The sequence below is a fragment of the Panthera onca genome, chromosome B1, assembly GCF_046562875.1.
Source record: "Panthera onca isolate mPanOnc1 chromosome B1, mPanOnc1 haplotype 2, whole genome shotgun sequence".
Classification (NCBI taxonomy): domain Eukaryota; kingdom Metazoa; phylum Chordata; class Mammalia; order Carnivora; family Felidae; genus Panthera; species Panthera onca.
The window spans coordinates 197538892-197552939 of NC_138342.1; the positions used below are offsets into that span (position 1 = coordinate 197538892).

At 42.5% G+C, this 14048-nt stretch overlaps 1 protein-coding gene across 3 annotated transcripts in view; it reads left to right on the forward strand.

Annotated features, from left to right (window-relative positions):
- The window catches only part of GPM6A (glycoprotein M6A), a 352146-nt gene that overhangs the window by 326386 nt on the left and 11712 nt on the right, over positions 1–14048 (forward strand). For all 3 annotated transcript variants that reach the window (XM_060652845.3, XM_060652843.3, XM_060652844.2), the window contains 2 exons: positions 121–277; positions 11524–11677. In XM_060652845.3, coding sequence (XP_060508828.1) covers positions 121–277; positions 11524–11677 — 311 coding nt within the window. The remainder of the gene's footprint in view (positions 1–120; positions 278–11523; positions 11678–14048) is intronic.

Below are 14048 nucleotides of genomic sequence, written 5' to 3' on the forward strand. Positions count from 1 at the left end.
CATGGGCATAAATACGCTATCGCTGTCATTCCAAGGGAGCCATGAGCATAGGAGAATCAATTGCCACCAATCAGGCATGAAGAGTTGCTGAAATACACGCCTTTGTCTCTTCTCCCCCAGGATTGACATCTTCAAGTACGTGATCTATGGCATTGCAGCTGCGTTCTTTGTGTACGGCATCCTGCTCATGGTGGAAGGCTTCTTCACCACCGGCGCCATCAAAGACCTCTATGGGGATTTCAAAATCACCACTTGCGGCAGATGTGTGAGCGCCTGGGTACGTTGTGTGTCTGTGTTCACGTGGGTTTCTTTCAATAGCACACAGGTGTTTGTATTCATCTGCCGAGAATTAAAGTATTTTTTTTTAACACAGTCACGTTCCCTCCCTGCGATGGCGATCTACGATTTTAAAAATATGATTTTCTCAGTTAAGATTATTCCACGTGAAAATTCAGCTGCAAATTCTCAAATCATAGGCAACACAACTAGTTTTTGTTTTAGAGGCAGCAAAACGGTAGGTTGATTTATGATTTTTTTTTTCCAAAGGGCTTTGGGATTCCCGTACGATATTTAGAAGAGCAGAAAAAAATCCATCTGCATTTATGGACAGTATGTGTGTCTTTCCTCCTTAAATATATGGCTCTGTTTTACTGTAAATTTGGGGGAACTGTATTATGTAATTTCTGTTTGATATGACATAAGGTAAATATCGTACTATTACTGGGGCACCTGGGTGGCTCAGTTGGTCAAGCGTCCAACTTTGGCTCAGGTCACATCTCACGGTTTGTGAGTTCGAGCCCCACGTCAGGCTCTGTGCTGACAGCTCAGAGCCTGGAGCCTGCTTTGGATTCTGTCTCCCTCTGTCTCTGCCCCTCCCCTGCTCATGCTCTGTATCTCTGTCTCTCAAAAGTAAATAAACATTAAAAAAAAAACTTTTTTAAATTGTGCTATTACTATTGTACTATTTTTAATCCTTACTGATAATGATATTTACTGGAAATCAAACTTATAGTCTAGAACTACAGTAAGGCAAACAATGCATGTAGATCTGTTAAAGCACAAGAGTGGTTTAAAAATTGAGTAATGTAGTTGCAAGTACTTTTGAGCATTTATGCAGAATAATTTTCCTATAAAGAAATGTTGGAACTTCCATTATTGGCTGAAAAACATAAGAAACATGGTTTTCTTATTTTTCCAGTGTCGTATAGGAACATCTGTGTGATTGCAACATATGTTTCATATTAAATAAGAGGTCTCTAAAAAGGAATGATATAACTTATATCAATCTCACAGAAAAGTTTGAAAATACCTGTTCATCACCAAACCTATGTTATTGTTTTACCAGCTTGTAGCAAGTTCTGTCATGCTGTTCAGTGTCAGCAGTGATAATCATCTGCAGAAAGGTTGCCTGTGTTGTGGGTGTTCGTAGTTTGCCCTGGAATCATTTCTTGTAAGGCTCATTTCTTTGGAATGACGCTTATTGAAAGAAGTTTTTAGGATCAGTAATATCAAATTACAGATCTGGAGGTAGTTAAGTTAAAGGTCTTTGGTTGATTTCAAAAATAAAATATGACTATTCTCTGGGCTACTTGTCAGTGATCCCTAAGCGAAGATACCTGTCTCTATGAACAAAGCAAGTTGCGATTTGAGATTCATGTTCCGCCGATAGAGTATAGTGATTTCAGTTAGTGATAGGCTGTTTCCTACCATCGGGAATCATCACAATACTACCTGTGGGCCTTAGCGAGTCACATGACTCCTTGAGCTCACACTTGACTCAGTTACAGAATGAAGACAGTAGATCATCCCTTCTGCTCGTTCCAGCCCAGAGAGTCCATGATGCTAAAGCACTAGTGAAATAATAGAGAAAACCGTTCTCTCTAGGCACATTTTCACCATCGGGGAGCAACCTTTTGCCAGGAAGGGTGCAGTTGATTATGCTGTTTCATTGAGAATTGTAAAATCACTTCCTCGGGTCGTATGCAGAAGTAAAAGATCACAGAAGAAAACTGCTATCTCTGTACGGTTAATAATGATCTGCTGACCTTTCACACGGCCCAAAGATATTTCAAATGAGAATTTTTAAAGCGAAAACACGAGCCACCTTTTCTTCTATAATAGTAACAATAGTGTTCATCAGTCCCGCCCAAAAGACCAGATGCTGCGTGGGCTCCTCCAGAGGGGACGCAGGAGGGAGTTGGCCCCCCAAGACACCCCACCCACTCCTGGAGCACCCCCAACCTGGGAAGGAGCAGAACTCGGCAAGAGCCGGAGCTGTATCCTTGTGCACCTGCAGAGGTCTGTCCCTACACCCAGGGGCACAGCCACACTGCCCGGAAGCAGATGGGGGCTGTGGTGCCTCAGGACCTGATACCCTCTCTACCCACCTTGCTGGTCCCGCGGGGCTTGTGGTCAGAGTGAATGGGGGTGGGGATTCAGTCACCTTCTCCTGCTACCCTTTTCCTTTGTTTCCTATTTCCACTCTGTTTTCCCCCCATTTGTAGGTAGATGGTACCTTACAGTCCACTCTGTGTTCTGTGAGTTCACCTCTTAGCCCATGGTATCTTCCTTCACTTTAAAAATGTCCTATTGATGCTACACCCATGCATTTCTTGAAATACTGAGTAATACTGAAAGGTGAAATAGTTTTTTTGCAGCAACCATATTAAGTGAAAAGCTTCCAGAAGACGGTTGTATAGAAAGTAAAATGGCTACAAACTGAACTGACATCAGCACAAATGAAATTAATTTTTTTTAATGTTTATTTATTTTTGACAGAGAGAGAGACAGAGCCTGAGCAGGGGAGGGGCAGAGAGAGAGGGAGACACAGAATCCGAAGCAGGCTCCAGGCTCTGAGCTATCAGCACAGAGCCTGATGCAGGGCTCGAACCCACAAACTGCGAAATCATGACCTGAGCTGAAGTCAGACGCTCAACCGACTGAGCCACCCAGGCGCCCCACAAATGAAGTTAATTTTAAAGCAGCATTATATCACTGAATAGAGGATGCTGATCAATACTCTCTTTTCTCAGTGGATGCTCTTGAAAGCAGAAGTTGATCTGCATTATAAATTTCCTCGCCTGCGTATCAAAACTAGTTGAAATCCATTTCGGAATTTTAGGTGCTGTCATTCAAAAAAACCCTGAATGTGCGGCACATTAAATGTAAAAGCACAGTATTAACCTTTGTATTATGACATCAGGTGAACAGTTATTAAAATACTTTAAGGAACAATATTTATTTAAATTACATATTGGGGTGCCTGGGTGGCTCAGTCAGTTAAGCGTCCGACTTTGGCTCAGGTCGTGATCTTACAGTTCGTGGGTTCGAGTATCACGTCGGGTTCTGTGCTGACAGCTCAGAGCCTGGAGCCTGCTTCAGATTCTGTGTCTCCCTCTCTCTCTGCCCCTACCCGCTCACACTGTCTCTCTCCTTCAAAATAAATAAACATTAAGAAAAAATAAAATAAATAAATTAAATATTAAATGGCACCAAGTTGAGTACAAGTCAACAGGTGTTATTCGATACGTTAAACACAAACTCATACTTACTTTTTTTGAATGTCTTCTCCGTTAAATATTAAACCAAAAAATCTCTTTATTCCGTTGCAATTGGGGAGGCATTCAGTGTCTCACATTTTGAAATCTGAGGGTATGTGCTGTGACATCATTAAGCTTTCTTATTTCTAAAAATTTCCCATTACTGTTGTGACATCAGTGTGGATCTTGGAATTTGTCTGTGTTTGTTCCGACACTTAAGATTTTTAAGCCCGACAGTTTTGAAGTAATAGAATTCTTTTTTTAATGTTTATTTATTTTGAGAAAGAGAGAGAGAGAGAGAGAGAGATCGTGATCTCACAGTCGTGAGATTGAGCCCCACATCGGGATGCACACTGGGTGGAAAGCCTGCTTAAGATTCTCCCTGTCCCTCTGCCTCCCTCCCCCGCTCACAGTCTGTCTCTCTCTCTCTCTCTCTCTCTCTCTCTCTCTCATACACACACACACACACACACACACACACACACAAATAAAAAAAAAATTAAAGCTTTAAAAAAGGAGAAATTATTTTTTAGAGCAGTTTTAGGTTCACAGCAAAATTGAGTGGAAACAGAGATTCCCTGTATACCTCCTGCCCGCACGTATGTCTGGCCTCCATCACTATGAAAATCCTGCACCAGAGTGGTTGGTACCTTTGCCACGGCCAATGAACCTAAAGTCATAGTTTACATTACTTTACCCGTGGTGCACATTCAAGGGGTTTGGACAAATGTATAATGACACGTACCCACTATTACGGCATCATACAGAGTAGTCTCTCTGCCCTAAAACTCCTCTGTGCTCCACATGTTCACCCCTCCTCTCTTCTAACCCCTGGCAACCACTGATCTTTTTACTGTCTCAATAGATTGACCTCTTCCAGAATGTCACACAGTAGGTAGGCTTTTCAGCTTGGCTTCTTTCACTTAGTAAAAAGCATTTTTAATCTTCCCTCCGTGTCTTGGCGTAACTTGATAGCTCCGTTCTTTTCGGTCCTCAGGGATACTCCAGGGTCTGGATGGACCACAGCTGATTTATCCATTCACTGAGTCCAGCACATCTGCATTTCTCCCAGGTTCTGGCAATTATGAATAAAGCTGCTATACACATAGCAAATAGTTTTTAGAACAATTTTCTGATCACTACTTGTGCATAGGTAGTTTGGGGCGATGATGATGATTGCATCTTTTCAAGTTAATTTACATCATGTTACGTGATTTTTTTTTCTGCCGTAAACTTCACATGGTATATACTTTCGAGAGCCTTCTGAGTTCAGTATTGCTAGTGCTGTTCCATTTTGCATCTGTAGTGGTAGCATATTCCGGTATTGATTTGCTTGCTTTTCTTTGACTTAGCATTTCTTCGTGTTAGAATTGCGGTTCTCAAGCAGGGGCTCTTTTCCCCGCTGGGGACATTGAGTAGTGGGCAGCCGCAGAGCTGGCATCTGGTGGGTTGAGGCCAGGGATGCCGCTAACCGTGCTGCTGTGCACAGGACACTCCCCCGTAAAGAATTTGCTGGCCCCGAATTTCCATAGTGCTGAAGTGGAGAAACCCTGGTTTAGAAATTTGGTTTCTGTCCAGTGCCTCATTCATGCGTGCATTTGGCTGACACTGGCATAAATTTCTGGCAAATCGTCCCCACTTTACCTTTTTTCACTTCAGATGTACTGCTCCGAAGAGCCTAAAGATGAGTGTCAAAGAAGCCCTCGCATCACATGTGCTCATGAGCGCTTCATTGATTCGCGTAGAGCAGTAGCCCTTCACACCGGATGTCCGTTAGAATCACCTAACGGAGAGAGAGAGAGAGAGAGACTGTGAATGGGGGATTTTTTAAAATATAGATACAATCTGCGCGGGCAAGGCCTGGGGCATGTCTTTCTCACAGTCGCCAGATGGTCCCCCTGTGTGGCCACGCCCGAAAACCGCTATGAGAGGCTGGGCTCCCCCCACTAATGTCCACGTAGTGAGGCTTCTCCATCACAGTACATCTGGGCTCCAAGCTATTTCTGCCCGCACGATGACTATAGTTGATGATCTGACATTGTGCGTTTTAAAGTGGTGCAGGGAGTAGCTCATGAAAGTTCTCATCATAAGGAAAAACAACATGACCGTGCCTGGTGGCAGACGTTAACTGGACTTACTGGTTATAGTGAGCGTTTATTTCACAGTGCGTGTAAATATCAAATCATCATGCCATACACCTCATACTGGTATGTTGTCTGTCCGTTATTCCTCCGTTGAGAAGGAGAGTAGTTCATTGATTTATTTAATCCTCAGGTGACAGAATAGCATCTGCCATGTTGCTAGCAATGGAAAGCTAGAAATAAACTAATGATAATTATGAGAATTTTATTACATACAGAGATTTTTTGTTTTAACCTAGGATTACACTTGATCAATTTGAATAATCCTTCAGTGTGGGTAATTATCAGATTCTAAGATCAAACATTAAATAGGAAGATAGAATTATATTTTTTGCTTGTTTAATTTGGGTACTTCTGTGACCCCGAACTGCTACGCCCTGAAATATGACGGGTGTGCGCTCAAAATTCCCAAAAAAAAAAAAAGTTCTTTTGTGCCTTTCTTAGAACAACACGTATGAATTGGGCGTCGTGAAAATACTTTCTCACGGCAAAGATATCTTCTGTCAGCCCTGAGAGTTCTGGCCTTGTAGCGTGTCGGGGACAGCAAGTGTGAGTCCTTGTGGTGGTTTCCAAAGTCACGCCGTCCATCGGCCCGCAAAGTAGCGGCCACCACGCGCTTCAAAGTGTCCCAATCCACTTGGAATCTAAACCTGTTGAATGGTAAGTCCCATTCTACAGTGAACAGCACCTTCAAAGGAAGCTTTTGAAAAAACCCCTGGGACCGAAAGAAACCGAGATAGACAGGATGCAGCGAAGGCATGCTCATTACCCTCCCGGGACTTCCGTGTGGCCTGCAGCGGCCGAAGCGCTGTGCTTCCAGCCGCGTATCATGTTCCCCGTTCTCGAGGCTATGAATTAGCCTTGAGATCTACAATGGCAAATCATGAAAATGTGAATCAAGACGGCTTCTTGCTCCCCCAAGGAGTTCCACTAACAACATTTCTTCAGTTTTCGGGTGGTTTCCACGCTTTCTAGAGCCTTTCTCCTCGAGTAGGAGCCCACTTTGAATAACTTGCCCAGACTCGAGAACTTCTCCTCCTTTTTATTTTCTCCACACGTGAAGTGAAGTCTAATTCCCTTATTCTGTATGGTCCTATCATTCAGGAAAATGTATATTTTTATAGTAGTGGCAATAATCACAATAATGCTCTCGCATGAAGACAGCTAATGTTTTGAATGTGCTTCTCAAGAGCCAGAGTCTTTGCTAAATGATTTTTATGTGTTATCTCTTTGCAGCCTCACTAAATCATGTGAGATCAATTTCGCAGGTGTTCTCCTTTTACAAAGGCAGACACAGCAACATAAAGAGCAGTCAGACTCCATCCAGCTCAGAAGCCTGTGCCTTTAATCAATGTGCTATAAATCCCCCTTTATGGCTAAACAAATGTGACATTTAGGTTGGGGACACATCGGTGAGTGGCATATTGGTGCTGGACAAATCCCTCAGCCTCTGCCCTCTTACAGAATAGAATCAAATGGCAAAGAAGGGAAAATGACTTGCATCAAATCATACAGATTAGCGGTGTTGAAGGTGAATGGGTGCTGGTACGCAGAACATTCTTTTTCTTCCTTTTTAATGTTTATTTTATTTATTTTTAAGAGAGAAAGACTGAACATGGGCCAGGGAGGGGCAGAGAGAGAGGGAGACACAGAATTTGAAGCAGGTTCTAGGCTCTGAGCTGTCAGCATAGAGCCTGACGTGAGGCTCGAACCGACGGACCGTGAGATCATGACCTGAGCCAAAGTCAGACGCTTAACTGACTGAGCCACCCAGCTGCCCCGGTACACAGAGCATTCTTAACGTATGGATACTTTGAGGCTCAGCAGACCTTTGTCACCTAGACTGGGTGCATAAGGCCATGAGAACTGACAGATTTGGAGCTAGCAGCCACACGGCCCAGTGAACTTCATCTGTTTATTTGCTTCATTCCAGTTCCAGAAAAGAGAAAAAGTAAAGATTACCCAAGAAATATCTCCCTTTCTCGTAGAGTCAAACACAATGTTTACTGTAGACAATCAAGTGTGTTTTAAGACCAGATATTGTATAGATTTCCACATCTAGATATTTCCACATCTAGATTTGCACATCTAGGAATATTGGTTTTCTTGTGAGAAGAATAAGGGGTAAGTGTTTATTGCTTTCTGTGACTGAAATCCTCTGATATATTTTTACACGTATTAGGCCCTCATTAAGTACTTGTTGAGCAAGACGAAATAATTGTGAAAGTGATATAAACTTTAATAATTCTATTAAAGAGTAAATAGCTGTTAAAGGATATTTACTCCAGTTCCTTCAGTGATTTATTTTTTTAATGTTTATTTATTTATTTTTGAGTGAGAGAGAGTGTGAGCGGGGAGGGGGCTGAGAAAGAGGGAGACAGAGAATTGTAAGCAGGCTCTGCACTGTCCGCACAGAGCTCGAAGTGGGGCTTGAACTCATGACCTGCGAGATCATGACCTGAACCGAAACCAAGAGTCAGATGCTTATCCAACTACGTCACCCAGGCGCCCCTCCTTCAGTGATTTATTTTTTTTATTTTTATTTTTTTTTCAACGTTTTTTATTTATTTTTTGGGACAGAGAGAGACAGAGCATGAACGGGGGAGGGGCAGAGAGAGAGGGAGACACAGAATCGGAAACAGGCTCCAGGCTCCGGGCCATCAGCCCAGAGCCTGACGCGGGGCTCGAACTCACGGACCGCGAGATCATGACCTGGCTGAAGTCGGACGCTTAACCGACTGCGCCACCCAGGCGCCCCTTCAGTGATTTAAATAAGTTAATATTCAACAGGTTTTATTTTCTAACATTTTTAGACCTGGCTTTGTTTCATCTTCGATGTAAAGGTATAATTATGTCTGCCAAATCATAGTTCAAGGGCATTGCTAAACTAGATATTGACTCTTCAAACTCTCCAGCCATTAGTATTGCCGAGTAGAGGCTAACAGGAAGTCAGATTTGAATGGAGATTAAGCAGTGTTATTAGAAAGTACGTGTTTAAGTACGTTCTGGGTTTCTGAAATCCTGTGACATTTGCCAGTTTATAGGAGACAGGTTTGATCTCTGGTCTCATTGGCTTTATCTTGACTCTTTTCATAATTGTTGTATCAATTCCCTACTATCCTTAATCCCATTAATTTCTATATTAATCACAACACAACTTTAATACAGGTGCATAAGCTCTAACATGACAGTGACACCAAGTTTATCATTTTTCAAAAATGTTACTTTAATATGTATTCTGAGAATTACTACATGAGTTTCACTTGTCTGAGATTTTACTGAAATCATGAAGTCTCTCCATAACTCATCGCCAAAGCAATTAATAGAGTTGAATAAGAGATTTCGTTCCGTACAGTGTATTTATTTTATTCTGTATTGTCATTTTGAAAATGTGACTTGACATGTTCAAGTTAAGCCAGAATACACTACTGTTTCTCTTCAAAAGTCTTCTACAAGGTGCCTTTGAAACTCAGAAGGGAACCACGTATCTATAGAAACTTAGCTTTTGGTGTCCAAGGACCACATTTCAGACACTTTCAAATAGAATTCTATTGCCGTGTTTGCTAATAGAGTTACGTTTAGAGGATTAAAAATACAATTTCACCCTTATACCTACGTTCACATGTGCCGGTCATCCCATGTTCTGAGTCTGATTATATAAATACGGTACAATCATCAGGAAATTTTTCAGAAGGTGCTGCTTTTCAGACAATTCATACTGTAAGGTGCACAGGCTCACAATACACGACATACACAGATAAGAAGGTAATAGAATTTGGAGTGGATCGCTCTTAGGATGTGAATTTGGATCGTCATCTTGAACACGTGGAAATGCATATGCAAACCGCACACACATCTCTTTCCACCCTCCAGTTTTGATTGGAAGATATAATTAAGGGTGGTTGGGTTGGGAGAGAGAAGGGGAGGAAGTAAAATCATATCCCTTTTGGGGACGTGTGCAAAATACAATCACAAGAAACAAAACTGAAGATTGAGGGAGCACGTTGCTATGTGAGTTACCTGCGAGGATGTGTCACACTGTATGAGTCTGAAGTCTACCAGCCTGCACGTCCCCTGCAGTCAGAAAACTGGGTTCCCCGCTGGGCATCCCCAGGGCGCAGAGCAGTGTCATGGCTGCTGCTGGTTGCTGACACTGTGTGTGGATGGTAGGAAGGGATAAATGTATGAGTCAGCCATTGAAAAGTGGATAGCAACGTAGGTCTAAAAACTCTTCCCTGGGTTTTTTTCTTCCTTCTTGTTTTCTCTGGCTGGACAATGACTTGGTAATCATAAGGTCAGGACATGAGTGATGGCAGAGAAGGCTATAGTCTTACTCGGTGACACAGAATTCAAATGAGAAGAACCACACGTTGTAGCAGAATGCTTGTTACAGGAGTGACTTTCTTCTTTGGCTACTTTTCAGGGATAATATGGATTTTAATCTCTGATATCTGAGTATGATGAATTAACACCACATAACAATAACGTGGCCACTCCCATGAGCCTATCTGCTTTCATCCTCTGTTTCTAGTTGGTGTTTATGTATGTGGGTACTTCATGTAATGAATTTCCCCTGTGATCATGGGAAATCTGCTAATAAGTCCAGTGGCACACCACTTGCATTGAGAAATACAATCAGTTTGTATTAACGTGTACATTCAAATCTTCACTTAAACCTCAGGGGATTGTGACTTACACTTGTTCTTCTTCAGTCATATCTGAATCCAAGTCTTAGCTTGGACAATTCAGGGTGTATATTGATGTAGACAATTTTATATGTAGATAATATGGATTAAATAGTTGATAAGTAATGTGAAGCGTACATCTATCTTTTACCAGCTCTCCATCCATCTACCAATGTAGGCATCTGTCTTTTTATCCAGCATCTAAGTCGTGCTTAAATCCAAAATGCGTTTAACTTATGCTGAAACGAAGTCTCTTGTTCAACTATATCTGGGCATCTGAACAGCCTCTTCTGGTGTTTTATAAATACTAAAAATGTTTCTGAAATAAGCACAAAAAAAAAAGTCCCTTTAGGTTCAAGCTGAAAGATCACATTTTAGTATGTTTCTATAGCGAAAGTAAAATTAATATTCATGAAAAAAGACTACAGACTTAAAGTTTACAGAAACCCGAAAAGAAGTACACACTTGTATATCATTAATGCTAAAATGACTTGAGAATTAGCCCATTTACAATATTAAATGTAAACATGACGAAGCAGCTTCCGTAATTATGTGAATGGTGCTCATTTAGTTGTAATATAAATTTATTGACGTTTTGGGGCACGTGGGTGGCTCAGTCAAGCGTCCAACTTCGGCTCAGGTCATGAGCTCATGGTTCGTGGGTTCAAGCCTCACGTCGGGCTCTGCGCTGACAGCTCGGAGGCCAGAGCCCGCTTCGGATTCTGTGTCTCCCTCGTTCTCTGCCCCTCCCCCACCTGTGCTCAGTCTCTCAAAAATAAATAAATGTAAAAAATGTTTTCTTAATTTATTGACATTTTAACTTTGCAGAATTCCCTCTAAATATACCACGTAATATTTTCTAAAAAATGTGAGGTGAGATTTTTGAGACAAACACATGAATGAAACAGACATAAAGACGCAGAAGGCTCCTTCCTTCCTTTGTTCTTCACCTCTGCTGTGATGTGATTTGCCAGCAGGTTGTTCACAGGAACCCACTTCCTCTCTCAGCTTCCCGTGGCCCACTTCCTAAGGTGTTGGTGATAATGATCTGCGCACGAGGGCACTTACCCCTTCGAATTGGGTTTTCTAGATTAGTCCCAAAGCTCTTCTTTTCCAGTAACTCGCACATTCTCTCTCTCGACTCTCTCTCTGTTGCAGTTCATTATGCTGACCTACCTTTTCATGTTGGCCTGGCTGGGAGTCACGGCCTTCACCTCCCTGCCAGTTTACATGTACTTCAACCTGTGGACCATTTGCCGAAACACCACCTTAGTGGAGGGAGCAAACCTCTGCCTGGACCTTCGTCAGTTTGGTAGGTGGATCTCTAACTAAAACAAGGCCTCGTACTGTCTTAGCCTAAATGACTGTGTCTGGAATATTGCAGATCACTTTGGAGCCACGATTACTTCTTCTAGCAAAGAGATAAATGTGTCACAGTATTCACTTTCAAGACATTCCTTTTAAATTCACATAAGTAGGAATTTAAGAGAGATTGGAAGTTGATCTCGTAACATGAACATATAATGTGTGTGTTTGAACGGGCTGTCGAGTTGTGTTTCCTGGTGTTGGCATGAAATAATTGTGATGCCCTCATTCTGATTCCTTTGTACTTTTCTAGACTTGATGTGATGCTTGCATCTACTTTTTTCTTTAATTTTTTTTTAATGTTTATTTATTTTTGAGACAGAGCACGAATGGGGGAGGGTCAGAGAGAGAGGGAGACATAGAATCCGAAGCAGGCTCCGGACTCTGAGCTGTCGGCACAGAGCCCGACGTGGGGCTCGAACTCATGAACCGTGAGATCATGACCTGAGCCGAAGTCGGAGGCTCAACCGACTGAGCCACCCAGGCGCCGCAGTGCTTGAATCTACTTTTATTCTCCCATGATAAACTATACAATCTGTGAAATCTAGAGTGAAGACCATCTAATAAATACGTGTTGCACTTGCTTCTGAAATAAGGCAGAAAAAGTTCGCATTTAATATTAACAACATCAAAGAATCCTAAGCCAATCAACAGTCCTCTTTGGTCATTTTTATTTAGGGCTAAAACCTCATGTGATAAAGTGAGTTTCATACGTGTAGATGAGCTTGTGATACACGGATCCTATTCTGATTGTGTTGTCCACGTTGACTTGTTTGTCAACAACAACTGTCACAACAATTCTACATAGTGGACGCTACCATCATCCATTTTATAAATGACAAGACTGAGGCACAGAGAGGTTACATGAGTTCCCCAAGGTTATCCAACTAGTAAGTGACAGCACTGGGATTCAAACCCAGGCCGTCTGGTTTCGGAGTCTGGTAATTACAAGTCAGCACACAACTCTGTCCTGTTGACAGACGAATGTGGAGAAGTGGATCCAGTCTCGCCTAACCTATTTGGAATCCTAGTCCCCTGTTCATAAAAAAAACATGGCAGCTACAAAATTTACAAAAGACCTGGAGATCCACATGTTTGCATGTTTTTTTTCCCCAGGGACAGGCTATTAACATCTAAGCCGTGAACATCTGGGAATGCTCCCTAAGATTTTCTCTAATGAGGTCTCCACATACTTCGGGAAAGCGGGGAACATTTCACTAGGTACTGTCCACAGGCCTTGTGGCTCTTTGGGGGTGCTCTAGACAGGTTGTATGGTACAGCACCACTGTCCAACCCAGCCAGCTGTATGTTCCAAAGCTGTGGCCCGCTCGCCATCCTGAAAGCCAGAATCCTGATCCTAATAAAAAGCAGCATCTGCTCGGTGGATGAAGTTCTTGGCAAGAAGACAGCAGAGGGAATATGGACAGCTCTTCTCCTGGAGAGGTTTCAATCTTGGAATCATGTCCCACGTAAACACAGGAAGAGAACGTCGGCAACAGTGGTTGGAGGCCACCAGAACAGCTGCTTGGAAAACATGGCCCTCCTTTCAGTCCCTCCCCCTCGATGTCTTTTATTCTGCTGATCTGCAAATTGGAAATTGGAAGAGAGGTGACCGGTCTCTCAGACACGGTTACCACCTAAAATACGGGCCACCTAGTGAAGTTTCAATTTGGGGTAAACAGGCAATTTTTTTTTAGTAGAGTGTGTCCCAGATATTGTCTGGGCCACACTTCTGGTAGGTGTAAACCCTGACGAGGGTTAAAGCTGCTCTTTGAACCTTAGCACTGCTTACGACACAGTTATCAAGATTTATTCTAATTTAACTCTTATCCATGCTGTGGAAGAGAAGGCACTTTTCAGATGCCATGCAACCGTTTGCATCAGCTATTATATCTTTGTGTTTGCCCTCAATACAGAATCTACTGCCTGGATGGCATTTATTTGGTTTCCGAAAAACACACCCTTAATAAGAAGCCTGAATGTACATGTAGCAGTCAAGTTATCAAGGGGCATCAGCATAGAAACGGACACTCGTCCAGGTCTGGATTATGATCAGTATAGACATGTACTAATGTCCTCAAAAAAAGCGATCAGGTGGAAAAGAACATGCTATAAATCAATTTCCCTCGTTTTGCGAAGTTGTCTCATTACATCTAGGTGGTATCTTCTCTCTTAGGGGTCAAGGTCTTTGGGCTGCATGGTGGGGGCTGTTGTCACATAGCGGCTGCTGTGCCTGCTTAGTTTCTAGTTGCATTTCACCGTTCATTCCCCTGCATGAGACAAACGTATATATGGCATGCAGATCGAATGGGAAGCTG